This window comes from Thunnus albacares, chromosome 12 (genome assembly GCF_914725855.1).
Source record: "Thunnus albacares chromosome 12, fThuAlb1.1, whole genome shotgun sequence".
NCBI classification, from domain to species: Eukaryota; Metazoa; Chordata; class Actinopteri; order Scombriformes; family Scombridae; genus Thunnus; species Thunnus albacares.
This window is the reverse complement of record NC_058117.1, coordinates 16,934,397-16,962,108: the sequence shown is the minus strand read 5'-3', so window position 1 is coordinate 16,962,108 and position 27,712 is coordinate 16,934,397. Positions and strand designations below refer to the sequence as shown.

The window sequence follows — 27,712 nt, the reverse complement described above, 5'->3', positions numbered from 1 at the left end:
GTAACCTGATATTTTGTATGATATGTATGTATGACATGATTTCATAAAAATAAGTGGAGTGATTTTACATTGTGGTTTAACAGTTTCACTTGTTTCTAATGGAAAACAACCTGTGTCATCATTTGTTGGCATGTAGAGGATCTCTTACACTGGAATTACTGCACTAATAATTATCACTATGGATTGCTATACTATCTTCTTATATTTATCATATTGTTCTTATACTATAATACTTTATTCCGCTGTATTCTGTTATCTCATATTTATTATTTTTAGTATATGTGCTGCATAGTAATATGCATATTAACAAGTGTATAAACATGTATATCACATACTAATTTTCATATATGTTGTTCACATTACATGTTTTTCATATTATCTTATTATATAATGCTTGATTATATTAATTATACATACTGTACATACTGATGAACATATATTGTACATATACAGTACTTTCAAACTATAGTATATCAAATTTGTAACTTTGTTCCAATTATCAGAAAACAATATCAATAACTGATGCAGTTTTGCACACACATTATTCTCCTGGTCTATTTCTTATGCTGCTCGCCTTGCCGGGGATCAAAGTAAAGTTTTATCTTATCTTGAGTAATAACGAGCATATACTGTAATAACACTGTTATTATGCAAACACTGTTTTGTTATATTACATACTGTCATGACATTTTTCACAGTAATTAAATCACGAATTGCTGCAAAAGTCATTAAAATAATACAAAAACAATTGTGGGTGTGCCTGATGTCACACATAAGCACACATGTATATACATATAATATAATATAGATATAATATATGGATAATTATTCATATATTATAGGTAGGACACATGCACACTGCACTTTACATACATACTGTACATACATACACTCATATTTTTTTATACTTTTTATTGTTTATACTCTTATCTATTACTATTCTAAATATGTATATTTTTTGTTCCTTACTGCAATGTCGAGGAGCAGAAACCGAAGATTTTTACTCTCTTATACTTGTGTAATGAGATTTAACAATAAAGAACTTGAAACTCGCTGCAGTGCCACAGCTGACACTAAGCCCATGTAACACTCATTACAATGCTGCCATCTAGTGGGGACAGATGCGCATTTCAGAACACACTGAATAATAATGCATTCACGGGCTCCTCGGATGGTCTCGTTTCCCGAGTTGTGAAGTTATTTCTTCTGACTTCGGTGTGTACATAAGTCTTAATATGGAAACAACATGGACACCACAAAAAATGTGTTGTATTTTGTCCCATACTTGTTGGTGTACCAATATATTCCACAAAAAACACGAATATATTGCTTTACCTGATTTGTTATCAGGGTTAATTCCAATAAATAACTTCTCTAACTAATCTTGGTCACTCTATGTGGACAGCAACTAACTGTTACAACCTAAATTACAAAATTATATACGGGCAAAAAATGGATATGCAATACATGAATTAGTATAATGTGTCTTGCCATAAACCAAACATTTACTTTCTTCCGTCATGTTTCTGCGTATATGACGTCAACTCTCGCCAAGTCGTGTGTCAAAATTTTCGCCAACTTTCCGAGTTGTTGTACCGTCTTGAGGGGGCGTTCACGTTAAGTCATTTTTACGATTATTCCGACAGCACATGAACGCCACATAAATGATAAGCATTTGATCAATTGTAACTTCTCTATTATGTGGCTCTTTTGTTATAATGGTGAGTTCCTATTATTAACTAAGTATTTTGTGCTTTAGAAAGGGAGAATATTATGAAAACGGCACATTACGACAAAGAAAACCTGTTCATGTGCCTCTGCGTTGCACGTTTGGACGTAATGACGTAATGCGTATTCTTCCCAATGGGTCGCTCGGATGTGGTTACCATATTCCACAGGCAGATGTTTTCCAAAGGCTGCGATGTTATTAACGAACAGCCACCTTCGTAGCTAAAATTATTTTGTCCGTAACGCCAGAATGAGCAACATATTAACGGACCATGGTGAGTGTGAAAGTTAACCTCCATTTAGTCCGCATTTACCCTGACGCTAAATGAAAATATAGCGTTAGAAAGTCATGTTTTAGGGTAACTTCAAAGGCTAGTGTTACACGGAAGTTGTGCGACATAACATAAGACATGTGTCTGTCCGTTCATTCTAGGCGGTAATAACTCACTGTAGCTGCCCCTATAGCTGAACTTTACAGTTCTAACATTTGTTCCCCAGGTTCCCTCCCTCTTTCCTCTCTCCGTCTTATCGTCCCCCCTCTGCAGCTTGTGTCTGCAGCTCTGTGGGAAATAGTGAAGCAGAAAGCTGTGATGTACTATGGTCTGCTGGAGGAGTTCGTCACCACAGTGCTGGAAACTGTCCCTGAGCTGCTCAACGACGCAGAGAGAGTCCAACTAGTCATGGGCCTACGTGCAATGGTAAGAGGAAGAAGTGCCAGATGTGTTGATTATTACTAACTCGTCATCTACCATCTATGATAATTAACAAATCTAAATAAAGTAATAACCTACATGCAGAGAAAGGTTGTCCCAGGTGATGATGAATATTAACTTATCTAGAAATTCTTCTTATCTCTTGAAAGTTGATCTCAGGTACAAAATAGCTTTGTCCATTCTACATGTTATTGCCACTGATTGTTGTTGTTGTGCAGTAGGGCTGTAATTACAGATTATTTTATTATTAATAAATCATTTAGTTTATAAAATGACAAAAGCTAGTGTATTACATTTATTCCACCTATATATACAGTACCAGTCAAATGCTTGGACACACCTTACCATTCATTTGAATGAGAAAGTGTGTCCAAACTTTTGACTGGTACTGTTACTCTGTATTCATAATGTGGTAAGTGACTCTTCATTGTTTGACCTAGTTGGCTTTTCATTAATTGCAATGTGTATTTGTTAATTGATGTTTGGCTTTTCATTATCATTTATGGATATATATTATTTGATGGTTGGATTTTACATTTAATTACTGTGAATAGATTTAAACATTTATTATTTGTTGTGATAATTTGCTATTTGAATAGTTTTCGAGAGTTTTAATCCTTAGATTTGATGATTCATTGCTGTAATCTAACATATAAAAAGCTTCCATACTCTTCAAATGTTTTGCTTTGTTCAACCAACACTTCAAAAAGCCAAGATATTCTGTTTACAATGATAGTAAACAGAAAAGCAACAAATCCTCACACTAGAGAAGCTGGAGCCAGAGAATGTTTGACATTTTTGTGTAATGACTTAAACAACTAAATAATGGCACAAAGAATACATAAAGCTCAAGCTTCGGCTGGCAGTCATTCTGAGTTTCAGTGTGTTCCAATCTTGACGCTGTGCTACATGAGGAAAAGCTCTTTTTTCTGCATCAAACAGCTCCCCTCCTTGTTTCCTTTGTAAATCAAAATGTGATCGCTTAAAACTGTGCAAGTTAGCATTTATGCAGATTGCATTAAAACAGATGACAGGAGGAAGATCTATTGATTGTTATGAACCACTTAAGTTGCTACCATGTTATTACATTTACATGAATTTACATATATCAGCACATAACCAGGAAACTTACAGTAACTGGAGTGACATTCCAACTGAATGTCAATATGCAGCCAGTGTTGCTCACGGATGCCTGAGCAGAGCAAATTTTGACTGAACAGATCATTTGGTTAAAGGATAATTCCTGTAATTGACAAACCATGCAATTCCCTGAATGATGAGAGTGTAAGTGCCTAACACTTGACCTCACTGTGCGGATACTGGTCATCTGATCATAGCTCATATATAATAATAAGTTTTGAGGTGATGACCTACAGTATGGCACTCAGAGTCACTCCTCCACATGTGACTTTGTTGAGAAAATATAGGTCTTCAGTCATTTTTAAAAAGTCTCTTGATACACCAACAGGTGGTGCTAGAGTTGTGCCGCAATGATGACTTTGCAAGCCCACAAGCCATCCAGCCTCATTTGACTAGAATAAACACCTACATTACAAAGCAGGAAAAAGAGGTAGGTGCCCTTGTTGAATATCAATTACTCTATGTGTCATTTGCATTTACTTATGTTTATTTGCATTTTTAAGGCTTCCAGCTCTGAGATTAAGGCATCTGTGACAAACTTCGTGAAGCTTGTGCACACTCTAGTGGATGATCAGTGCCAGAGGGATATCTTTTACCAGGTGAGTTGGTTGGCACTAGATGTTTGTTAGTTTAAACAGTGAATTACTCAGTGAAGCAAATCAAAATGTATAATGAAGCATTTTGATTTTAATTGGAGTTGGTTACATTTTTAGTGTTTGGATGACGGGCTTAAATGTAACCCTCAAGATGTGTAGTGGCAGCAGTGACCTAAAGGTTAGTCTGAGAGGAGGCCTGTAACTGCAAGATAAATCTGGGTAGGGAAAGGGCACAGAGATGAACAAGGCCCTTAACCCCTGCTGCTCCAGTGGTGCTGCTCAGTGGCCAGCAGATCAGACTGTGGTAGCACTGCAGCTTGCAGGTGTGAATGTGTGTAACTGTGAGTTTGAGAACCTTCCTGCAAAACAAGAACTGAGTACTCAGTGAAATTTCCCTGAATAGATAAAAAGTTGTTTTTTTTTTTTTTTAAAAAAGTAGCATCAAAGGTCTTCCAGTACTTTGTGAAATAATGAAGACATTTCTCTTTGTTCTTTAGAAAATCTTTCCAACAGTGTTTGGCCCAAAATATGATTCAGCCCTACAGGCTCTAATGAGAAAATTCCTCGTCAGTCTGCAGAAGCTGCTACCTGTTCCAAACCTTGAACAAGTGGGTACTTGACGTACAACAATCCTGGGACAAATTTAGTGAACAAAATAGATATTTTAACATTTATCACAGATGTGGTTTGACAACTGCTCTCGTTAAATGTTCTACTTGTTAGCAGTATTTTTATGTTAGCCCAGAAACAATTGAATGTTCATGTTGTTATTCAATCCCACTCATCCTGTATAGAGCATGTTAATTGTCACTTTATACTCATCTAAAATGCTCTACATACAAGTGGAAAATTCAGTAATGTACTGTAGTACTGCGTTGGAGAATGGCAAGAAACCTACTTATAACCTACTTGTAAAACCTTGTGTGGAATTACTTTTATAATTGATTTGAGATATCCAGTGGGTATTAATGTTTCCAATCTCATTAACTTATGAAGCCATCATATCTAAATACTGAATATATTTGTGGTTACTGGAGGGAAAAGCTACTTTCTACATTTCATAAAATATATTAAGATCCATCATCAAGCTGATTTAACTCTGGTCATATACAACTCACAGCTAAATGAAATAAGTTCCCTTCTCAGGGAGCTATCGATAGACATTCTAGGAAATGTACAAAAGCATTAACTGATTGAAAAGCACACAGGGAAATTTGAAATACATCACAACATAACATAACTGAAATGCAGGAATGAAGTGTTGATTTGAATGTTCAATCATAGCTGTAGATTAATTTGAACTGTTTTGTTCCTTGACCTAGACTTCCCTTTGGCTCAGTCTCTCCCCTTCCATCCTGAAAGAGTGTGTGGAGTTCATGAATGAACCTGAGCCTCTGAATACACTTATTGAGCATCACAAACATCATGGGCATGAAGTTTCACAAGGTAGTACTTTATGGGAATTGTGACTCAACTTCTGATTGTGTTATTTATCTTTCATCAGTTTCAGATACTGAAAATGTTTCTGTTTTTTTTGGCATTTCTTTTCCAGCTCTGTCTTCCCCTGCTGATGATTGCATCCTTTCCAGCCTGTCCTATCACCTACCGAAGGTGGACAATGATGAAGGAGACCCTGGATCTAGTCTGGAGTCTAAAGAGGACGAGAAAGAAAACTTAGAGGAGATAAATTCAGAAAGGACAAGGATTGTGGAGAGCCATGGACAGCAACGTGTTGATCAGGCTGAAGATCAAGGAGCCTCTGTTGAAGTAATACTTCCTTTTGATGAAAGTGAGTCTAATGATAATGGCTTAGACAAAAAGTGGTATCACCACCTGAAAACCTGCAGCAGGACATCCTCAAAAACCTTCAAGTGTCTTGTTTGTGGCCAGGATTTTGCTTCTGTTAGCAAACTGAAGAGGCACAAGATAACTCAAAATGGATGCTTGATGAACAGATTGGGTGAGTCAGAGTCTACTTGCCAAAGTAGTTTTTTTGAGAGGATTAGTTTGCCTCCTAAACCAAAGACTAGTACTGAAACTAATATTTCTACAAGTGAGAATGACCCTCTGTTGTTGGAGAGTGCCACATCAAATAACCCACCAATTATGAATAGTCCTCCAGCCTTCGAGAAGTCAAATGACAACTGTAGTCTTGTTTGTCCTGGTTGTGGCAAGGTTTTCACTTACCCAAAGAATTTTGACAAACACCAGAAGATTTGTGTGGTCGCCAGTAATCAGAAGACTCAGACAGACCTACAGTTGTCCACAAGCTCATCTCATCACTCCAAACCAAACCCTGTTGAGAAGACCAAAGTGTCTTTCCCTAGTGAAACTGACACTGGGCCTTCAGAAGTTGTACTGCAGGAATCAGTATCTTCTGCCTCATCAGAAGACCAAGTGTGTAAAAGAAGCAGCCGCATCAAAACATGCGCTGTATGTGGGCACATTTTCACTTGTTCCGCTGACTTAACAAAGCACATGAGATGCCATACTGAACAGAGTTCTTACCTTTGTTTTTATTGTGGAGAAGACTTTGAGAGTTATGAAGACTGTAAGACACACCATGAAAGTAAATGCAAGCTGTCAAACCAACATCTACAGGTGAATGACTCAAGAAACACAAATAAAATGAATCAGGAGAATTTAGTTGTTACAAGCGGTATATCTCAGAGTCCGACAGCCTCAGAAGCACTCGCCAGCCCTGAGGCTATACCGGCTATACCTTCTATGCCAGCTTGTAAATCGCCTCTGACATGTCAGGAATGTGGTCAGGGTTTTACTTATTACAAAAGTTTTGAGAAGCACCAAAGCAAATGTTCCAAAAGAACTCCTCGAAGAAAAAAGCGAACAAACAGTAACCATTTTGTCATCAGTGGGTGTAATTTCCGGTCAGCTGACATTACCAACGAAATCAGTGCTCAGACAAACTCTGAAACAAAGGAATGTGAAACTGCAAAATCTGCCACTAGCAAAGATCGCAACATGAAGTGCACCATGTGCGAGAAGAACTTTTCAGAAATTGTCCTCATGAAAAGACATTATTCCAAGTCGCATAAAGTCAGAGGTTCATATCCCTGTCCTTTATGCAAGAGAAAATTTGTGAGGTTATGCGAATTGGTTCGACATCAGCAGAACAAAAAATTATATCAGTGCACTGCCTGTAACAAATGTTACACAAAGCCAGGACTATTGAACCACCATGAAAAGGTTCACACTGCGAGTGTAACACCACGCATTTGTGAAACATGCGGGAGAAGCTTCAAATCTCTTGCTTATCTGATTCTGCACCAGAGCAAGCATAAAGAGCGGCAACCTAGTGTTTGCTCCTACTGTGGAAAACAGTTCAGAACAAAGGACTGCCTGAGAGCACATATGGTGAGGCACACAGGTGGTTACCCATGTCCGGTGTGCGGGAAGAAATTCTATCAAAAAACATACCTTAAATGGCATCTGTACAAGCACACAGGGCAAGAGCCATACCTGTGTGACACGTGTGGGAAAGGTTGGCCGAATGCAGCCCAGCTCAAGCTTCACATGATCCAACATACTGAAGAGAGGCCGTTCAAGTGCGAAGACTGCGGTGCGTGTTACAAGAGAGGATCTCATTTGGTGGCTCACCATAGATCCAAGCATAGCCGATTGCGGCCGTTCGTTTGTGAGGTTTGCAGCAAAGCCTTTCGGTTAAACAATGAGTTGAAAAAACACATGATGGTTCACACGGGGGAACGGCCATTCCCATGTCCAAGATGTGGCAAAACATTTACAAGAAAATCTCGCCTTAGAGAACACAGAGAAAAGGCGTGTCTGTGACTCCACACTGTTTGTGGAGTCGTATGTAGAATAATACAGTCCACCACTAAAGTACATACATGAACCATACATGTTTTGTCTTTAACAGTATTTCAATATTGTTTATATACTGAAAGGTATGTAAATAAACTACAACACTGTCTGGTACTGTGAATGATTTTCATTCACTGAGAATAAAAAAATGGTCTTGTAATACAGAGTGCGTCTTTTTTTTAAATTGGCTCGACAAGGTTTCTCTAAGGGCTACAAAAAGCTTGAGGCTGTGCAATAGAAGAAGAAGGAAGCAGACTCACAATTTGGGGATTTTTTGGATGAATTCAATCCAAATAAATAGCGCAGAAAGAGTTGTTGGAACAAGCGGTAACACATACACCCACAGGGCTATGTAACGTTGAAACATCTGTAGGGAAGTGCCTAAATAAACCCAGGAAACGCCTAGCAAGTGATTTTCTTGATTAACTTTTGTTTGAACCTTTTACATACAGAGTAGTGCTGAGACAGTTAATCAACAGAAAATTAATAGGAACTACTTTTATAATTCATTCTTTTGTTTTTTCAAGCAAAAATGGTGTTCATTCTCTGGTGGATTTGCTGCTCTTTATTGCTTTATATGATTATGAATTTAATGTTTGGGGTTTTAGACAGCTGGTCGGACAAAACCAGCAGATGTCCCCTTTGTGATGGCCTTTTCACAGTTTTCTGACGTATTACAGGCCTATTGATAAACTGGTTAATCAAGAAAATAATTTCAGATTTATTTATAATGGAATTAATCATCATTTCCATCCCTACACGTAACAGAAAACCTGAAAAAGAACTTCAAGGGATGTAAATAATGTGATTAAAGAGATTCAAGTTTTTGAAATAGGCTCAGCAAGGTTCAGTGTTTCATTTCTTCTGAAATTTCAGACTGCATACAACTGTCTACCAATGCCAGAAGCTAGCACAGTATAGCTATAAGCTAACTTGTTCTGCAGCTACAGATCCTTTACTTAGCTAAACCACAATGTAAAAAACATCCCATTCCAAGTAGAAGTCATTGCATTCAAAATTTTACTTAAGTAAAAGAACACAAATATCAGCAAAGTGTTAAGTGTCACAAAAGTAAGATGTCTCTTTTAAGATGTATTCAGGTGTAATCTGTTAGATGAAGTCATCCCAGCATTGACACTCACATTTTTTATTGTGTGTTAGGCAACTAGTAACTTTGTTCACCATCAATCATTCAGGCAGTAAAATGCCATAAAATTGTGGAAATTTGCCACCAAATCTTCTCAGAGCTGTAGGTGATGTAAGTCTTGACATTGCTTGTGTTGTGTTTGGATTTTGGACATACAGTCAAAAGGCCAGATACTCAATTTACAATTATAAAGACATTTGGCATTTTTGCTTGATAAATGACTTTGTTTATTAAAGGATTATTAAATCTTTAGTGATTAAATTGTTTCAGCAGCAGTGTGTGCTGCACATTTAAACATGTGCAGTAGCCCACTGTTGCAAAAAAAGCTTTGCTCCACCAGAGAGCAGTGGTGCTTCAGGGACTGCCTCAATTCCATCAACCAGAGTCAAATGTATAATATATATACATTGATTAATACTTCATTTCACAGACATTAAATTAAGACAAGCACCAACACTCTATGAAAGTACTTCTTTCAGAATATCCCACATCATTTTCTTTATAGAACATTGTGCTTTGTATGACTGCAATCTTCATGTTTGCAAAGATAACAATGTAACTGACAAATACTTTCACTAGATCTGTTGTCTCAAACATCAGACCCATTTTGTTTGACATTTTTATTTGTTCCACACTGAGCCCTGCCTCTGCAGAGCACAGTGAAACCCTCAGTTTGGAATTTTCCATTTTGTCTGCTAATTAAGAAACAGAGTTGCAGGCAAGGTGATAGAAGGTGTCAGACAAGAGCTTTTGGTGGGGAAATGAACATCTCTGTAATAACTGCACAGTGGCAATGCAAGGACAGAGTGTTTGTGTTATTCCTGTTTATCGACAGGTGCGATAATAGAAAAAAGAAGCACTGTAGACTTCCCTATATTGCTGAAAGTGCATCTTTTGAAAGGGCCATGGGCAGGATGTGCATTACAAATTTGAGGTAATAATGTTTGGTTGTAAGCTGACAAAATCACAGGACTTGACACTAGGCAAGTGAAAATCCAAACAGAAGAAATCCCACAAAAGAGCAAAATCTCCCAATGAGCTCTGCCACAGTGGTAAGCAGACTGTGCCACTCCTCTGGGATGTTCTGGCTGTCTCTCTGCTTACACACTCTGGTTTTCTCTGACTGAAACCTCCATCTGTCCTGCTCTCTCTAAATGAAGACCACAGTATGGAGTGGACTATCAACTAAAGAGCTTAGGGCCCCTCTGGCCTCTTACGGCTCTGCTGAAGTTAAGACTGATATCTCTCGGTTTCAGGCACAGGTAGCTCAGCATTATATAACCTGTCACAGCCGCGTGTTTTCCCAGTTACTGATGAGCCATGACTGCTGTCATAATTGCAAACTTTAGTACAGAATAATTGTTTATAGACCATGAAACAATGATCCATACTGTAAGAGGCATTCTAAAACTGCTTTCTATAATTTATTCAGTTATGGCTCCACTTATTCACTCCCTGGCAATGTCAGACTTTAAACCACAAATGTACTTTTAGAATATAGACAGAGAAACTGTTATAAGTAGATAACCTTTTATGAAAAAAAAAACAAAAAACAGTCTGGTTGAGATTTATGGAACTTTTTGCTCAAAATTCAATTTAGTTTGGGGCACATGGAGGGTCAGAGGTTCCATCTGTTTTGTCTGTCATGTAAGGCAAAAATATGAAAATTAAGCTTTCACCTTTAGATTTTTTGCTCAGTTAGTTTTTAAAGCCTGTGTGGGAATTTTTTATGTGATTATAGAATTTTACAAATTACTCTGAGAGTGAAAGTTTTGGGTTTTTTTTTAAACATGCAATGTTTTCTGGCAGAGTATCTTTTTTGATGCTACTACTGGGAACTCTCAAAGCCATAAATGTTCAAATCCCACACATAGGGCTTTTAATTAACTCAAGCATATCATTAGCATATACCTGGGAATGATACTGGGAATGTACATTTACAGATGTTATCACTTAATGTTACAAGAGAGACACCAGTCATTGCACCCTAAATAGATACTGGTAACACAGAGAATACTTTTACTTATATTACAGTTTATGAGAATGTTTTCTTTCATTATAATTTTAAAATACTGTAATAACCTACACAGTTAAAACATCGGACTGAGCCATCATTTTGTCATCGCAGTTATTATGCGATGAGATTACAAAATCAATTCTACATTGGATCTGTAAGATTTGCTGGAGAAAGGATTGGAGCATAATGTCCCCTTGGTTCAATCATTTAATTTCACAGAATTATTCTGCTTCTTCAGATCCCGGTCGTTTATCCTGTAGGCTATTAGTCTGTCTTTGCACAGACTTACATAACTGTCTGAAAAGTGGAAGCATAATTTACCATAACGTTCTGTGTACGCAGCATATCTCTCCTCAAATCTCTTTTTCATTTGAGGAGCTTTACTCCAAAACAAGGTTTATAGGGTACTATAACATTTGAAAAACGTAACACCAACTCTATTAATTAATAGTAAAAAGCTTAATTAGGGAGTAGTTTAAAGGAGGTATTCACAAATGACACCTTATACTGAATCCTCTATATTTCAAGAACACTGAATTGTATTTCTTTTTCATAATGGATATAGCAGTTTGGAACATTATTATTAATGTGCTGCTCATTCTTTTCTTTCGCCTTTTACATAATAGAAATATTGACCTGGTTTGGAAGTGTAGGATACAAAATGTATCCTGACTTTTATCCTTAGAAATAGGATACAATTTTGAAGGACTGCTGAGTGGTGCAATGCAGCTTTGATTGAATTGAGTCCCAGGTTTGCAGCAGTGTTGAAGGGATTCTGACTCTGTAAAGTCTCTTACTCAGCAGAAATGTTCTAAAGAGCAGCTGCACTATGGGAGCTGCATTGGTGACGCCTGCAACAAATGCCATTCTGTATACATTCATCATATCCTCTTAATGGATACCCATTGTATACCCCAAACTTGCCTGATGCTATCCTCTGAGATACATTTTAACTGTCACTGTAGGTATCAGGAACATCCACACCCACCCCCTAAGGCAACATAGACTGGATACAATGGTACTGCCTGCTATGTTTTATGTCTTTGAATCCAACAAAATTCATTGCATGTTTTAAATTCAGTAGAACCAGCAACAGAGAGTAACAGTGATTTAGGCGGAGCGCTCTCCTCCAGCATAATTGGTCCTTGGCAGTGCTGCCTTCAGATTGCAGTGGTATCTTACCCCTCTCTGGCCAATGTGCTGCCACACTTACTATAAATATGACCCATAACTAAGCACATCGTCATGCTGCTTTCTTCAGCTTGCAAGGCTTTTGAAAAAGGCGTTATTTCTCAGCTGGCGTGTGGAGAGCATATCACAGCCAGGAGCTTTTCCCAACTTCCAAGTGTGGCAGAGAAAGAGCGAGATGAAAAGGCGGAGATAGAGAGAGCGAGACAGAGAGAGAGAGAGAGAGAGAGAGATTCTGGGAAGATGCAGCTGCCTGCAGGCTCTCATAGCAGACACCTGCCTGTCCTTTTCTTTAAACCTTCTTGCTACAGAGGTTGGCAGGTTTTCTGGCCACTCTTGCACTCATGTTTTATTCAGACCGGTGATGCTTCAACACAAGAAGGCCTATGTGCAACCAAGTAGGGAAGACGGATGTGTATTTTTTGAGATGCAGGGCTGTTAGTAAATCATAAGATGGTTTGAAATGTCAGCCATATGCTGTGTGTGTGTGTTTGGGGGGATGGGGTTTGTACAAGAAAGATGGATCGGGGGAGAACTGATATAAATCTCTTGCCACTAATTATCACCACTTTGTTAAACACTTTTGCTAATAGCCTCTAGAGTTGCAACCAAACTGCAAAAAACATTACAAATTCAACAGACTCTGCACTGGCTCCAGCCTAAATTATCTGAAATGGACTTTCCTTTTAAGAAAAGAAACTGACATCTTGAAATGGTGCAAATTTTGCTCGTTGTTGACCTTGCAGTCACCTTTAGCTGCCTTTTGGATTCAAACAAAAGCTGGATAATCTGACTAGACTTTACTCCATTAGTTTACATGCAAAACATTGCTAAACGATTAACAGAGCAGCCGAAAGCATCATAAAATATCTGCACACACGTCTTGTTAGAAAGGCTATGGTTTAGTCCTGACCAGTAGCTATGTGAACCCAGCTGGCTCTGCAGCAGAAATTTGTCCCATCCCATGATGCATCTGGTGTGTATTGATTGTGGTCTTTTGGATAGCGGTGCTAACTGTACACAGAGATTGCAACACAGAGCAGCACACAGAGAGAGAGAGGCAGGTAGTGGTGGGTGGTGAATGAGTTTTTTTAGCCTAATGTGGCTAAGCCTGGTTTAAACACTGAATTGTAAGACAGTGAATGCATGCACATATCTGTGTACCATGTGTTCAAGCTTGCATCTCTTTGCATATTTATGCATATGTATCCAAATTTGTCACAACATATTTAAATTTCAATACAGATTACGTGTGCCGTATACTGTATGAGACAAATACACATCTGTACAAAAGCTAAGGCAAGTACCCCATACTGTGCATCCTCTAACAACTGCAATGCAGCCAACTCTGGGCTTCATCTTTGTCTGTTTGCATTTAGGCCAGGTATAATGGTGGGAGCTTCAGCCATCAGTGTCGCCACATCTCTAGACTGCACACAGGACCAAGCTGTTCAGCACAATTAACATCTATATTATATGTGTGCTGCAATTAATGTTCCATATGCCACAGCAGACCTGAGAAGACCCTAAGCCTGTAAGGACAAGCTGACCCGTGTGTTGTGTCTACAAAGTGTATAGAAAAAAATACTTACTACTGCCATTCCATACTGTAATTGCACCAGTCAGTCAGTCGGCCTCACACTGAAAATATCTGATGACAAAATAAGCCTGGACATGCAGTGATTTTTGTGTGAGTGTTAACCACAAAGGAGTATTACAGGAGTACAATGTAGACAAAGCAAGAAGAAATGCGGGCACAGACATGAGTAAAAAGGTTAGGTTGATTGTGTGCACAAAGACGATCCAAATCCAAAGATGTCTGATCTCTTTGGCAGGAGAGTGCTAGTGGAGAATCAAAGACGGTAGCTCCTGTAATTGGGAGAGTTTCTTGTGTATAGCTGCATGAGTTTGCAGACAGAAAGCAGATGGGGCTGTAGTTAAGCTGCTGAATGATGAGCAAATAAAAACATACAGACAACCTCTTCCAGTGAGACGGATGCTGTGTCAGCAGGCAACACATGCAAGGCACACTAACAAGGGACTAATGTGCATGCACAGTACATGTGTGCAAATACACATGCATGTATCTGGCTTTTTCTTTTGGTTAAAAATCCATAAACGGGATCCTTAGGTAAACAGTAATGATTCTTGTTCTGCAAACATGGTTATCTCTCAGCTGCTAGTACAGATGACAGTGTGTGTGTGTGTGTGTGTGGCCGGGCTGACAATCAGTTTCATAACAGGCAGTAATGATTGAAATCGAACCTGTAAAGTAGGTCAAGCACCCATCTACAACTACATCCTGTAATGTTTTATGACAGGTGACACAAACATTGATATCCGCACAATAACTGACAGCCATTATATCGTTATGTCTTTGTGACGGTGCACAGGGCCATTTAACTGTGGGGCAAATTAGATTATTGCAGACGTTAAACAGGGCAATGCAATAGAACAATGTTTCATACGTGCTCTCTGATTCCATTAGAAGCCCAGAGAGCATCTATCATTTGTATGCCACAGCCTTGTCTCTGCAAAAGTCAAACTAGCAACAGAGACTGAATCCCCATGGAGACAACTGATGCATGTATAGGCTAACTAACTGCACTTTCAGCATCAGAGAATAAAGCAAATTATAACACAGATAAACTCACCACACACCAAAATGGATTACACAACTCAGTATCATGGAAGCAGATGCTGCGCTGGCAGTATGTTGATTGTAACCTGACTGTGTTGGGATATTAAAGTGCATTTTCTGCTCTCTGTGAAGCAGCAGTTCATTGATGAAAACGCAGATACAGTCCGTATAAATTTACAAATTCTACATGGATCACAAAATGATTAAAGTGTGCAAAGAGTGCCACAGGAAGGAGGCCAACATCGATGCTTTTTGAGAAGACTGGCCTCCTTCCTGTGTCACTCTTTGCACACTTTCATCATTTTGTGATCTATGTAGAATTATAATGCCTCTGAAAAGTAAAAACCATAACAAAGGGAAACCAAAGCTGCTGTCTTGTCCTGAACAACACAAAGCTAATTGCTTAGTTCTTGTTTCAGGTTCTTGGCAGCCCTGGTCATTCATCATTATTAAGCACCTGGGCACACAACCACAAGACTCCTGGTTTCCTTGGCAATAAGCAAGCTAAATCCTGCTACACTTATTCTTCAGGTGGAAGTGAGTCAACAGTACTGTTGTACAAATCGCCCCCATACCATCCTCGTGCTTTGTATGAGCTTGTTGTAGAGCAGCGATGTAAAAAAAAAAAGAAGGATCATAAAGACAAATGACAGTGTCCTGCCATTGACAACAAGCTTGTCGCTACAGGGCAAACGCTCACCGGGATGAGCAGAGTAGCCTAGAGAACTGCAAATGCTTATCTGAGATAACAAGCTTGGGGACTTTATTTTACTCAGCATTTATTCATCCAGGGAAGCACAACCAAGCACAAAACCAAGCTCTTTTCTACCAGTGCTCAAGCTCATATTGCACACCTGGGAGCTGCCAATACAGCTACCACATTGTTGACCTCCGAGCAGCTGCACTGGAGCAAGGTGCAGTCACCCTGTGAATAAAGTGACGAGCCTCTAGGCACAAACACCATAACCTCTTGAGTACACTGCTTTAAGATAACACAAACTCTTCTAAGTGTCCTCCTACAATAAAACACACAGTCATGTTGAAATTATTTGTCGATTAATGGATTTGTTGCATTTCTGTTTTACATCTTTGTAAATTGAATATGTTTGGGATTCGGGACAGTTGAAGATGTCACTTTAGGGTTTGAGAATTGTGATGGACATTTTCACTACTTGGCATTTTATAGACTGCATGTTAAATCGATTAATTGGAAAAAATAATCAACAAATTAATCATAGCTGTAAGGGCAGATGTGGCTCAGGAGGTAGAACAGGTCCTCGGGCAAGATACTGAACCCCAAATTGCTCCAAAAGGCTGTGCCATTGGTGTGTGAGTGTGTGTGAATGAGTATATCCTGATGAGCAGGTTGGCACCTTGCATGACAGCCTCTGCCATCAGTGTGTGAATGCGTGTGTGAATGGGTGAATGTTGACATGCAGTGTAAAGTGCTTTGAGTGGTCAGAAGACTAAAAAGGCGCTATATAAATGCAATCCATCCATTTAATCAATAATAACAATAACTATTAGTTGGAGCCCTATAGACAGACCTGCTTTGTCATTAAAATAGCCGATGATGTTGAACAGTGGATGAACAGTGGATGTTTACACTGCACATCACAAATCTAAGTTTTTGATACTAGTTTCCACAGAACACAGTAGCATCACTATAAAAATAATCCACAAAGAAAGCCAGTTTCTTCACATCAACACATTCAATAGAGTAAAACCACCCTTATCTAATGGCATTACAGGATATGGGCTAAAGATTAAATGACTCAAATATAGACATTTTGGAAAACTCACACTGAAAAACCCTAAAACTGGTCTGGCCAACATCCAAACACTACAGTGGATTATAGGCGTGGTTCTCTTCTCACACATTTTGCTGAGTGGATGAATGGGTGTGACTCCAGCAAGCTGAGATGCTGAGGCTAAGACATGCCTATATTGTTGAAGCCGCTCTTGAGGACTAATATGTTTTGCATCTTGTATTTCAGAGCATTGGTATCAAGAGAACAAACAAGGTAGGACTTGTGATGTCATTCTGATAATTACACATGTGGGCACAATCAAATCATCCTTGTGAATGAGACTAATAAGAGAAAAGCATATTTGATAGTGACTAGTGCAAACACTTAAGATCCTTTACAGATTGTCAAATGACTGACATGACTATCATGAGATTTATTTTTTGTTAAACAGGCTCATGGTTGCAGCGTGTATCATAATTACACTGTAGTGAAAAAAGATCTGAATCCTGTTGACTCAGTCAGCATAAAATGCCTAGTCACCATGGTAACAGAGGATGCAACCCGTTTTGTAAAGGGTGATGGAGATAGAAGACTATATTCACCACGAGCATCATTGCGGGATTTGTTACACCTGTTCAAAATTGATTAAAACCTTTAAAAATAGAAGAAGAAGAAAAGCAGAGCAAACCGGATATCCTATCCGGTTTTGCGCCCCACAACCACCTCCAAAGCTTGGGCTACTACGGGTCACGTTGAAGCTTCTTCACATTATATAACATCGTTGAATTACAGTGGTAGCAGTTACCAAGCACTGATGAAACCACAATTCACACACGAAACGCCATTCAAAGCTGTGAAAATGCAGTTTAATTTCCCCACAATGCTTTTTTTTGCGCCAGACGCGTCAGCAACCAGCAGCATCAGTCTACAAAGTTGCGTAACATTTCAGTCACATTTACGGGAATAGATCCACAGCAGTCCATTAATAAATTTTAGGGCGATAAATCTCACAGCAAAACTATAAGACAAGTCCTCAGGAAAACCAGCGTGTAGGGATATCGTGATATTCTTTTCATTCGGGTAAGAAAGGAGTGTATTTTACAATTCCCCCTCTGTCCATCCTCCTAGCGACATCTGGCAATAACATCTAGCGTGAAGATTTGGGGGCAGGATGGATGCGCGCCTACCTGTCCGCAGGTTGAAGGAGAGTCGGGCTTCAACAAGATATGGGGTGTCGCTCTTTGAGCGGAGTCTCCTGATCAGTCGGCGGTCTGTGCTGCTGTCTGGAGAAGTCGCCATCAATCTGAACCAGTGTCCAGTGGTGACTGCTGGCCGACCGGGGCAGACGCAGAACCGCGGCCACTCGCACTCTGGGAGGTAGCTGTTGATAGGGAGGAGGGAGTTCACACACACACATAAGATAGAGAGAGAGGGAGAGAGAGGAAGGGAGGGAGGGAGAGAGAGAGAGAGAGGCGTTGGTGGAACATAGCATGGATACAGTGAGAGAAAATATAAAAATATATTGCCTAAAAATGGCAACATATAGAGCTATTAAAAAAAAAAAATCCAAGTAAACCCAATGTATTTCTTATGACTATTTAAAAAACACACATCTCGGGCTATATCCTCATATGATGTAGATCTATAGGCTATCCTTATTTTATTTTTTCGAATTCAAAATTATTTTTATGGCTTGTTTTTTTTATAATTAAGGAGGCTATGCCAAAGCAAGGTGTACAAGGTGTATAATGTTTAATGATTTACAATAATTAATAATATTGATAATTGTAATAATTTTGATCATTAATAATGCATAATGATTTGCTCGAAAACAAGCCAACAAATGGCTTGCACATTACACACAATGATACACAACATGCACTATATCATACAATATATCACACTATACAGCTACATTTAATGAATGAATATGATAAGATGAGATAACAATTGAATTTGATGGTAATGGTGAGAAGCGTATAAGAAAAGAGATCAAACCAAAGACAGGAGGCAGATTTTGAATCAGCACAGTTATGTGTTGATATTTTGCTGCTTCAGTTCAGTTCAGATCTGTACAAGAGATTTTATATTTTCTTTTAATATTTTTGCAGCAAATCAGCATGGACATAAACACAATTGCTTCTGTCATGTCAGATTATTTTCAAAAGGAATAATTACATTTTTTTTGTTGTTTTGTTTTGAGAGTGTGTCAAAGAACTTATTTTTTAGTCTGCTGCAGTGTAACAGGAAGTGCTGCTGTCCCTTTCTTTTTGTGGTTTCTCCTCAAAACATTCATGTTTTTGGCGGAACTGCTTATAGACAAATTCTGTCGTAGCCTTTGTCCTCATTTAGACCTATTTTCAAGATGGAAAAAAACCCAAAAATAAAGGTCAGAAACTGACAGTAACTTGAGAATGAATGAATCATCCTGAATGAATCACACGTACTGCAGTCTACCACCAGATGGCTCGCCTAAACTACACATTTTTCCTCTCTCCTTGTACTTGAGCTTCTCTGTTTTTTTTAAATCGCGATTTACGACAGTGTGGAATGTTTACGACTTCTTCTGTTAATTGCAGTGATAGAGGTAAACAAGCAAACTCTGCGTCGCTCTCCGACTCAAAAGTGCGAACAATACCAAGCAAGGTGAGTCAGAGCAAGTTAGAGAGGCAAGTTCATTTAAATACTCTCATACTGGCCATGTTTTCGTTTGATATACCTGGAAAAAAACACCCGTTTGAATGTGCACGTTTGTACCTCCGTATGTGACAGCGAGCACGACAAGCTTCGACCATTTTCAGCTAACGTTAGTTCACGATTAACGTTACAAGCAACGTTATGTTAGGAGTTTAAATGACAATGTCAGCTAAAGTTAACTTTCACATTGAAGATATGTCCCTTTATTTTAAGTTAAGTGGCCGGTTGGTTACCTTGGAGAGGGGGAAACTGTCCAGAGTGACCACCCAACAGACGTAACGGTGAGTGTAACTTGTGCAAATAACGTTAGCTGTACGCTACTTTCACTCAAAGCTGTGGTGATTTGTAGTTTTTTTATACACCAAGTTGAATAGCCTGGAAAACCTGTTTCGACATGTACTGCACATTTTGTTCTGTTTTGCAGGGCGCGCCCAGTAGACGAAAGGTTTGTTTAAAAAGCTGTTTCTTACTTTTACTGCGCACCTATTCTTTTTTTTAAATGTATTTTATGCATATACTTTTCCTTATCAGTGCCAAAATCCAGGCCACCATAGCTTTTTAGCTGGTGTAGCCTACATTTAACTAGAGAACAGTATCACTTCTCTGATTGCACAATCAAATTCTTGCAGCCATTGCGTTCATGTTAATATGTTGAAGTGGTGTTGTTTGCAGTAAGACCTGTTTGTGCGGTCACTTGCACACAGATTCACTTCTCTTTCTGCTTAAATTAACCCTTAAGTGTCATAATTTAGATAATACATTTTTACACACTGTAGTACAACATCACATATAGAACTGTTTCTACACTTTATTGTAGCTTTGAGTGAAATATTTAAATCAGATAACATGGCCTTTATGGGTGCACTTTTCACCAAATGCAGATATTCTACATGTCTTGTGGATCATTTTGTACATATATCCTACAAGTTTTCAGTCATTTCATACTATATTGTATTCTCTGTCAATTGTTTTCCATCCAATAGTGACAATGTTGGTCCAACATCGAGCTGTCATTGCGCTTGGTCTTCGCATGTATTCTACAGGACCTTTGATCGACGCAGCAAGACCTAGCTCTGGTAAAATGAAAATTGTTAAATTGTTAATGAAGAAAAAAATGTGTAGCCTAGTCCCTGAATATCTGAATGAAGAACTATGTAACTGACCACTCTCTTAATCAATCATGCCTGATTCTGCTAAATCAAAGACTAGGGCTGCAAGAAACGTTTATATTATTTTCATTATCGATTCATCTGTTGATTGACATTATCTCAATTAATCGATTAGATGTTTGGTCTATAAAATGTCAGAAAATGCTGAAAAATGTCGATCACTGTTTCCCAAAGCACAACTTTTGTCCACAACTCAAAGATATTCAGTTTACTCTCATAGAAGTGACTGAACTGAAACCTGAAAATATCCACATTTAAGAATCTGAAACCAGAGAATTTGGGCATTTTTCCCTTAAAGAATGACTCCAAAGGATCAATCAATTATCAAAATAATTGGCAATAAATTTAATTGATTGCAAATAATCATTTAATTGACTAACCATAGCTCTAGCAAAGTCTGTGGGAGAAGCACCAAGAATGCTATAATATACTGTATGAATGATATATTGTAATACTTCAGATTGTAACATCTCCTGAACTTTGCATGTGGAAATATTGTTGGTGGGGCTGTTTTAAAACCTTAAAGTTGTTATTAAATATTAAGACAAGTTGTTTGCTTTTGGCTGCCTCAGCTGTGACTTGTCATCCTTTGATTGATATCAATATATTGGTCATATATTCTATTCTATTCACGAATTACATGTTGGTTTTCCTCTTACTTTCCTAGACATGTCTGAATTCCGCAAGGTCTTTTCCAAAGCCAAGCACATAGCAATCATCACAGGGGCAGGTGTGAGTGCAGAGAGTGGAGTACCAACCTTCAGGGGAGAAAATGAGAAATGGAGGAAGTGGCAGTCACAGGTAATTTCCAAAAAAAAAAGCAAAACAGGCGCACATACTCATACAAACTTGTATTAATTATTGTATTTTCATTTAATTTAGGTCAGAATTTTGTGTTGGTCTCATTTTCAGCTGTGGAGAGTTGTTGCTGTGGAGTGGGTGTATTTTATGTTTACATAATACCTCTTCATAGCTCAGTGGATTTATCTTAACAGTTGCATAATATGGATACTTGTCGTGGGTTGCAGCAAGATTTCCCTTCAGGAAAAAATTAAAAATTGTCTTTCATTCAAAAAATTATAATCTCTCTCCCTAATTGAGGTGTTTAAAGTTAATACGTGCTGCCTTTCATTATCTGTGTAATTCTTGCCTCAGAAGAATACACTTTTGATTGCTACCTTCTTAGCCTTTGAGCTTTGACCTAAAGACATGCCCATGTGGATGTTTCCCCAGGACCTGGCTACTCCAGAGGCCTTCTCTCGCAACCCGTCGCGGGTCTGGGAGTTCTACCACTACAGAAGGGAAGTTGCGTTGAGCAAAAAGCCCAGTGCTGTTCATCAGGCGATAGCAGAGTGTGAGACCCGGCTGAGGAAACAGGGACGCTCTGTGGTCGTTATCACCCAGTGTATTGATGACCTGCACCGACAGGCAGGGTCCAAACATGTGCTAAAGATTCATGGTAAGAGGCAAAGACAGAACATCACAGTCATCATAATAAGAGTAGAATTATTTGATTGAAAAAAGCTTTCTTTCTAAATACTGTACAACTCAGTTTTAATTTTTTAATTTGAACAAGTTGCCTTTTAGAGGCAATGAGTAGTTAGGATGAGTGAAATGCAGATAATTTTTCCCCTTAGGGATTAATAAAATATACATTCACAGGCGACTTTATTAGGAACACCTGTGCAGTCTAATGCAATCCAATACAACAGCTCTGCCATAAATTCTACATTCACAAAGCTTATACATTTTCAGTTTTTGTTGACATTGTCAGAAAGGTGATAATTCTACTTTATGGTTATTATTGAGGTCATAGTGGGTAGGGGTTCTTAATATTTTGTTCACGCCATTAACATACACAAGGGTGGCAAAATTTTAGGAACACTTTTCAATGTAATGCACTCCAGTACACCACCACCACCACCCACTACGACCTGCTGCTCCATAGTTTCTGATTAATGGAAACTGTGACAGCATCACAGTTTCCATTAATCACATTGTGGTTTTACTGGGATATGGAACATTTGTTAGTTTCTCAAACAAAAATCCCATAAGCCCACAGTTATTCACTTACTTAATGTTAGTGGACAAACTCCAAAAAGTTTTGTGGTAAAATCAGTTCAAGTGTTGATTCTAACTTCACTCTTAAGGAAGCTTTATTTGTATTTGAAGTTTTTGGCTTCTCTGTTTTTAAATATTGTCATAGAGTGGATTTCACATTTACCTTATCATACCATACTTTATGGCATAATAGTCTTAAAACTAATACTAAATTTCTTTGCAAAAGACTTGCTTTAATTAAGTATCAATAGTCAAGACATGAAACTAGTGTTGTCAACAAAGTCTGTGCAGAGGGAGATGTTTCTGTGACTCCACAGGACCCAAATGAAAAACAGCTGTGTTTTCTGTGTGTAACTGCAGGCAGTCTGATGGAGACGCGCTGTGTGAGTTGTAGACACGTGACCGTGAACAAGCAAAGCCCCATATGTGCTGCCCTAAAGGACAAAGGGTAAGAGGCAGCAACTCTGGAGTATACACACGCACACACACGCTGATAAACACGTAGGATTTATAGCCTGATCACTTCAGCTTGACCCCTATGTGGACAAAGTTGACCCTGATGTGGGTAAAGTGCCGTTTAACCCACTGTGTTTGCTCTCTTCACGTACAGAGCACCTGACCCAGATGTTGCTGATGCCCAGATTCCTGTGGATAAACTACCAAGGTGGGAATACTTTCACTTCATATCATTTACAGTGAGGGCCAGATTTACTAAGCCTTTTGTACTGTTTCTGATGCATACTGCACCTGAAATAAGTAAAGCTGACTGTGCATACCTTTGGGTTTATATATTAAAGGTGCAGTGTGTGGAATTTAGTGGCATCTAGCAGAATGGACTTGGCAGAAATAGAATGTAATATTCATAAGTGTGTTTTAATTAGTGTATAATCACCTGAAAATAAGAATTGTTGTGTTTTTGCTACCCTAGAATGAGCCCTTTATATATATGTTATATACATATATATTTTACATAGGGAGCGTCTCTTCCATGGAGCCCACCATGTTGCACCAGCATGTTTCTACAGTAGCCCAGAATGGACAAACCAACAAACACTGGCTCTAGAGAGGGCCTTTTGCATTGTCCGCTAGTTTCATCACCATAGGTTCTCTTATATGCTTGGAAGGGGAGAGTGAGGGATATTCAGTTGGTTGCAATCTGCAACCTTACCACTAGATGCCACTTAATCCTACACACTGGTCTGTTAAGGTTTGCTTAATTTTGTGTGGTCCAGTTTTACATGGAAAACTCTGCCTATATTAAGAGCAGGTGCAAGTGTTTTAAAAAAGGAAATATTAAAAGGGAGGTTGTGGTTTAGGAGAATTCTACAAAAATTTGCAGCAGAGTGATGCAATATGTGATCTATAACACTAAAAAACAAAAATGCTCCCAGGAAGTTGTTTTGTGCTCAATAAACTTTAATTAAAGGTTCAGTTAACTGTGAAATCTCTGTGTATTACCAACTGCATGCTTTAGATAAGACATGTTTGAGTGTTATTATTTTAGTTTTCTTCAGAGACATCAATCATATCGGCCACCATCTCCACCCTCCACCTGCTCCGCATTGAGCTTCTGTTGGACCCGCTGCTCCTTTCTGCTCTGCTTTCTGTTTCTGTCAGATCTCTCACCATTTCTTGCAGTGGCTTACATATATATATATTTTATGTTATGCGAGATGTTGTGCATTTTATCCCAGTTCTTCATTTTCTTTTAAATTTATTTAATAACTTCTGCACTGTTGCATCGTATCCTAATATAAGTACACCCACAGATTAGGCTGCAGATGATAATATAATTTAATAAATTATCTAATTAATCCAGCCTTGGATTCTTGGTACTTAATAAATGAGAATCTCTGCGCAGCATCACTACATTATAATTCTAAAACATAGTGATCTTAGACAAATCCAGCCACTGAACTGTGCCTACTGCGCTCTCCTTCACTTACAAATTGTAGCTTGAGGACGGTCCCAGGCACTGGTTGTGTAATGAGCTGCTGTCTCAGTAAATCAGTTTGAGCACAAATTAAATGAAAAGTGCAGTGCAAATTTGCCCTGTGATTCAAGTACTTAACTCTGGCCCTGGATCTTAACTTAGTCTTCTCAGCCTCATCTAAACTTCATCTCTCTCTACAAGTTTGTACAAGATTTTTCATTATGCTTCGGGGAAACGGGCAGTCTTAATGTTTTACTTGATTGCCATGTCACTAATAGTGAAGTTAGGACATCCACTTGGAGGCAGTGGTGTGGCTGCCATATGTATGACCCGTAAAGGCCACATCAACACAAAATTACACAGGACAGAAAACTACAGCCTCACTGTTCTGCATGGGTTTTAACTTCAAAGCATGTTGCACCTCCGCACCTGTTATTGCCTAACACAGAAGCCAATTATTATGCCAACTATTGTGTGATGGACTATGAAACATTTAATCACGTAAGGACTGTTTGATGCTGCTGTATCAAGGTGTGATGAAAGTGACTGCCACGGTCTGCTGAGGCCTAACGTTGTGTTTTTCGGGGAGACTCTGGACTCCCATATCCTGACCAAAGTGGAAAAAGAACTGGAAATCTGTGATCTCTGTCTGGTGGTAAGTTATCCTCATCTTTACATGCGCACATGCCATATACTATTCTTGTGCAATACTATTATATAACACAGTATTTGTTCAGAAGCTCTCAAAAATTGGACTCAAAATGCAATGTTTTAGAGTGGATTTCAAGATAACCTTAGTGTCATTGTCCCCTGTTGTTAACCTATAGGTGGGCACGTCTTCGATCGTTTACCCAGCAGCCATGTTTGGCCCCCGGGTTGCGTCCAGAGGCATCCCAGTGGCAGAATTCAACACGCAAACAACACCAAAAACTGAGTACTTCACGTGAGTCAGTAACTGAGTGCATATTGCAGAAGATCAAACTATACTGTACTACCTATTTGGTTCTATGATGAATAAAGTTGATGAGCATGAAAAACATGTTAATGAAAAGTGGAACTAGACCAGTGGCTAATGATGCATGTGCATGTTTATTATTAGTGAGATTCAGTAGCAGCAGAGTCACATCCAGGCCATTTCACAGTATTTGTCACCTTGAATCAGTCACTAGGTTTTTCCCAACTCATGGCGTGACTGCAAAGCTTCCAAATGTTCCACAAAAGTCTAATCTTCAGTATCTCCTTGTTTTTTGATGTGTCTGTCATGTGGCACAGGTACCATTTCCAGGGTCCATGTGGAACTACACTGCCTCCAGCCTTGGCGCGACATGAGTCAGAGGTTATTTAAGCCCTGTGGGACTGACTTAACAGACAAGAATCATTGGCTTCTTCTACAGTCTAATGCAAGCCCAAAGCAGTGATGTTTCATAGCATTTTTTCATTCCAAATGTTTGCCTTAACATTACTGCAGCTTTTGATGCTTGGTAGAGGGAGGGTTGTATAAGAATTATCTTTTTAGATCTGTCAATACTTGAATATATAGTTCACTAAACTGGAAATGGGATATTGTATGTTCTACATATTTGCTGTGTAGATTTAAACAGGGATCACGCAGCCTGATATAAGAAAGGGAATGCACTATGTATGTAGTTCTTTGCATTGCAAACTAACTCCTCATACTAGAAGGTATCGCTATTCTTTACAAATAGCACATATTCACTGCTGGTGAGGAATTGCTATATTTTGGATATACTGTGCTCTAAAATTAGGTGGTAGAATGGAACAACATATTACTCCCGCTGCCAGTGGAGAATATTCCTCCTTTTTCTTCCCACTGAATGAACAGATGTACACACCATAACATAATCTTGTGCCTTTCAAGCTGTTTACACAACCTTGACCAAATGCTCGCATTAAACCTCAAGTGCAAATCAACCACTGTTACAAAGATTTAGCCAAGTGTAGAGTGTTTTGCTGTTGACCAAGGACAGAGGGGATAGAGAGACAGAAACGTATTTTCAAGCATAGCCCGAATCAGCATTATTCCCTCCTTGTGCTCTTTGACTGCGTTTATTATTCTGTCAGTATGGTTACATGTAATGGATTATTCATGATACGTTTGATACATTTTTACACATTTAAATGCCTATTTTTGAATGAAATGTGTTCAATCGCTGTAGATGTACATTCTTCAGAAAAAAAATGAAAGCAATCGTATGATATTTAAGAGATTATCTTTTTTTTTTCTTTACATGTTTGCTTATAAATGCACTATTTCTCAAAATGTACTCTATTAAAACTGCCAATGCAATGATCCAGAATGCAGTTATTAAAACACTAAATGTACATTTGCCGGTTTGGTGGGTTATTGTCTGCATTATTCATGGCTTTTGTCGACCCACAGTGGAGTATACTGTACGTGCTAAAAATGAACAGTAGATGCCAGCATGTAGCTTTCTATCCCAAAGGTAGATTATATAGTAACATATAACTCTGCTCTGAGAGGAACACAGACAACGTCCTCGTATCCATTTAGATTCTTCTCTTAGTATGCATGAGTGAGAGGAAACACAGACTTCAGTACCCTGAGGCAGTGAACTCAGAGCTGTTATGGCTGAGCAGAGCTGAGGAAACAGTACCGGCGTCAATCATAATACTGCCGAAAATGGAAACAGTTTGAAGTGGAAAGCAGTGTATGACACAAGGTGGCCCGTATTGCCCCAGCTGATCTCTTACAGGCATCCTGATTAAAAAATTATGTTATTGTTATTGTTTTTTTGTTGAAATCTTTCATTTTAGGTGATTAGATGTTTCTTCCAATTTCCTTTTTCTTTTCTGTAGTGCTAAGGAAGGCTCTTAGCTTGTGGTTTAGTGCATTAAGGGGGTTTCATCTTCATTAACTGACAGGACTAATATGGTTAAGCCATTCAGTGGAAATGAGAGAGACAGAGGGCTAGGAGTCATTTAAATTAGTTGTGGAAGGTTATGTTCATTAGACAGTGTTGTGATAATGTAATGATAGTCATAAAAGAGTTACCTCAAGAGAGCTAGGGAGCATGTATGTGTATGTGAGAGAGGGAATGGTGCAGGT

At 38.7% G+C, this 27,712-nt stretch overlaps 3 protein-coding genes across 9 annotated transcripts in view; 2 read left to right on the top strand and 1 right to left on the bottom strand.

Moving 5' to 3' along the window:
* The window catches only part of LOC122994318 (phosphatase and actin regulator 1-like), a 53,605-nt gene extending 35,448 nt beyond the window's left edge, over positions 1–18,157 (bottom strand). Inside the window, exon 1 of the mRNA XM_044368935.1 lies at positions 17,952–18,157. Within this exon, the coding sequence (XP_044224870.1) occupies positions 17,952–18,063 (112 nt within the window). The 5' untranslated portion in view covers positions 18,064–18,157. The remainder of the gene's footprint in view (positions 1–17,951) is intronic.
* LOC122994316 (zinc finger protein 665-like) lies at positions 1,852–8,179 on the top strand. Of its 5 annotated transcripts, none has more exons than XM_044368929.1 (7): positions 1,852–2,003; positions 2,274–2,426; positions 3,910–4,011; positions 4,085–4,180; positions 4,675–4,785; positions 5,500–5,623; positions 5,730–8,179. In XM_044368929.1, exons 1-7 carry the CDS (start codon positions 2,001–2,003, stop codon positions 7,985–7,987), a joined length of 2,847 nt encoding a protein of 948 aa, XP_044224864.1. In that variant the 5' UTR covers positions 1,852–2,000; the 3' UTR covers positions 7,988–8,179. The 5 variants fall into 5 exon arrangements, with proteins under 5 accessions (XP_044224864.1, XP_044224862.1, XP_044224865.1 ...); XM_044368927.1 differs by having other exon boundaries at positions 2,227–2,426; XM_044368930.1 differs by lacking the exon at positions 3,910–4,011 and having other exon boundaries at positions 2,227–2,426.
* Positions 18,158–19,298: 1,141 nt separating the features above from the next.
* LOC122994439 (NAD-dependent protein deacylase sirtuin-5, mitochondrial-like) lies at positions 19,299–26,967 on the top strand. 3 transcript variants are annotated; one of them, XM_044369125.1, is made up of 11 exons: positions 19,299–19,410; positions 19,675–19,742; positions 19,886–19,906; positions 20,445–20,537; positions 21,298–21,431; positions 21,864–22,089; positions 23,052–23,139; positions 23,302–23,355; positions 25,156–25,279; positions 25,452–25,567; positions 25,897–26,967. In XM_044369125.1, the coding sequence occupies exons 4-11, from the start codon at positions 20,450–20,452 to the stop codon at positions 25,967–25,969; spliced, it is 903 nt and encodes a 300-aa protein (XP_044225060.1). In that variant the 5' UTR covers positions 19,299–19,410; positions 19,675–19,742; positions 19,886–19,906; positions 20,445–20,449; the 3' UTR covers positions 25,970–26,967. The 3 variants fall into 3 exon arrangements, with proteins under 3 accessions (XP_044225060.1, XP_044225059.1, XP_044225061.1); XM_044369124.1 differs by lacking the exon at positions 19,886–19,906; XM_044369126.1 differs by lacking the exons at positions 19,675–19,742; positions 19,886–19,906 and having other exon boundaries at positions 19,309–19,410.
* The last annotated feature ends 745 nt before the right edge of the window (positions 26,968–27,712 follow it).

Bases quoted from the DNA above. Each gene is read 5' to 3' on its own strand.
- LOC122994439 (XM_044369124.1), top strand. From the start codon at position 20,450: ATGTTGGTCCAACATCGAGCTGTCATTGCGCTTGGTCTTCGCATGTAT. The intron at 23,140-23,301 runs GTAAGAGGCAGC...CTTCACGTACAG, and splicing joins GCTGCCCTAAAGGACAAAGG to AGCACCTGACCCAGATGTTG. The intron at 25,568-25,896 runs GTGAGTCAGTAA...CATGTGGCACAG, and splicing joins CCAAAAACTGAGTACTTCAC to GTACCATTTCCAGGGTCCAT.
- LOC122994316 (XM_044368927.1), top strand. From the start codon at position 1,979: ATGAGCAACATATTAACGGACCATG. The intron at 4,181-4,674 runs GTGAGTTGGTTG...TTTGTTCTTTAG, and splicing joins AGAGGGATATCTTTTACCAG to AAAATCTTTCCAACAGTGTT. The intron at 5,624-5,729 runs GTAGTACTTTAT...TTTCTTTTCCAG, and splicing joins TGGGCATGAAGTTTCACAAG to CTCTGTCTTCCCCTGCTGAT.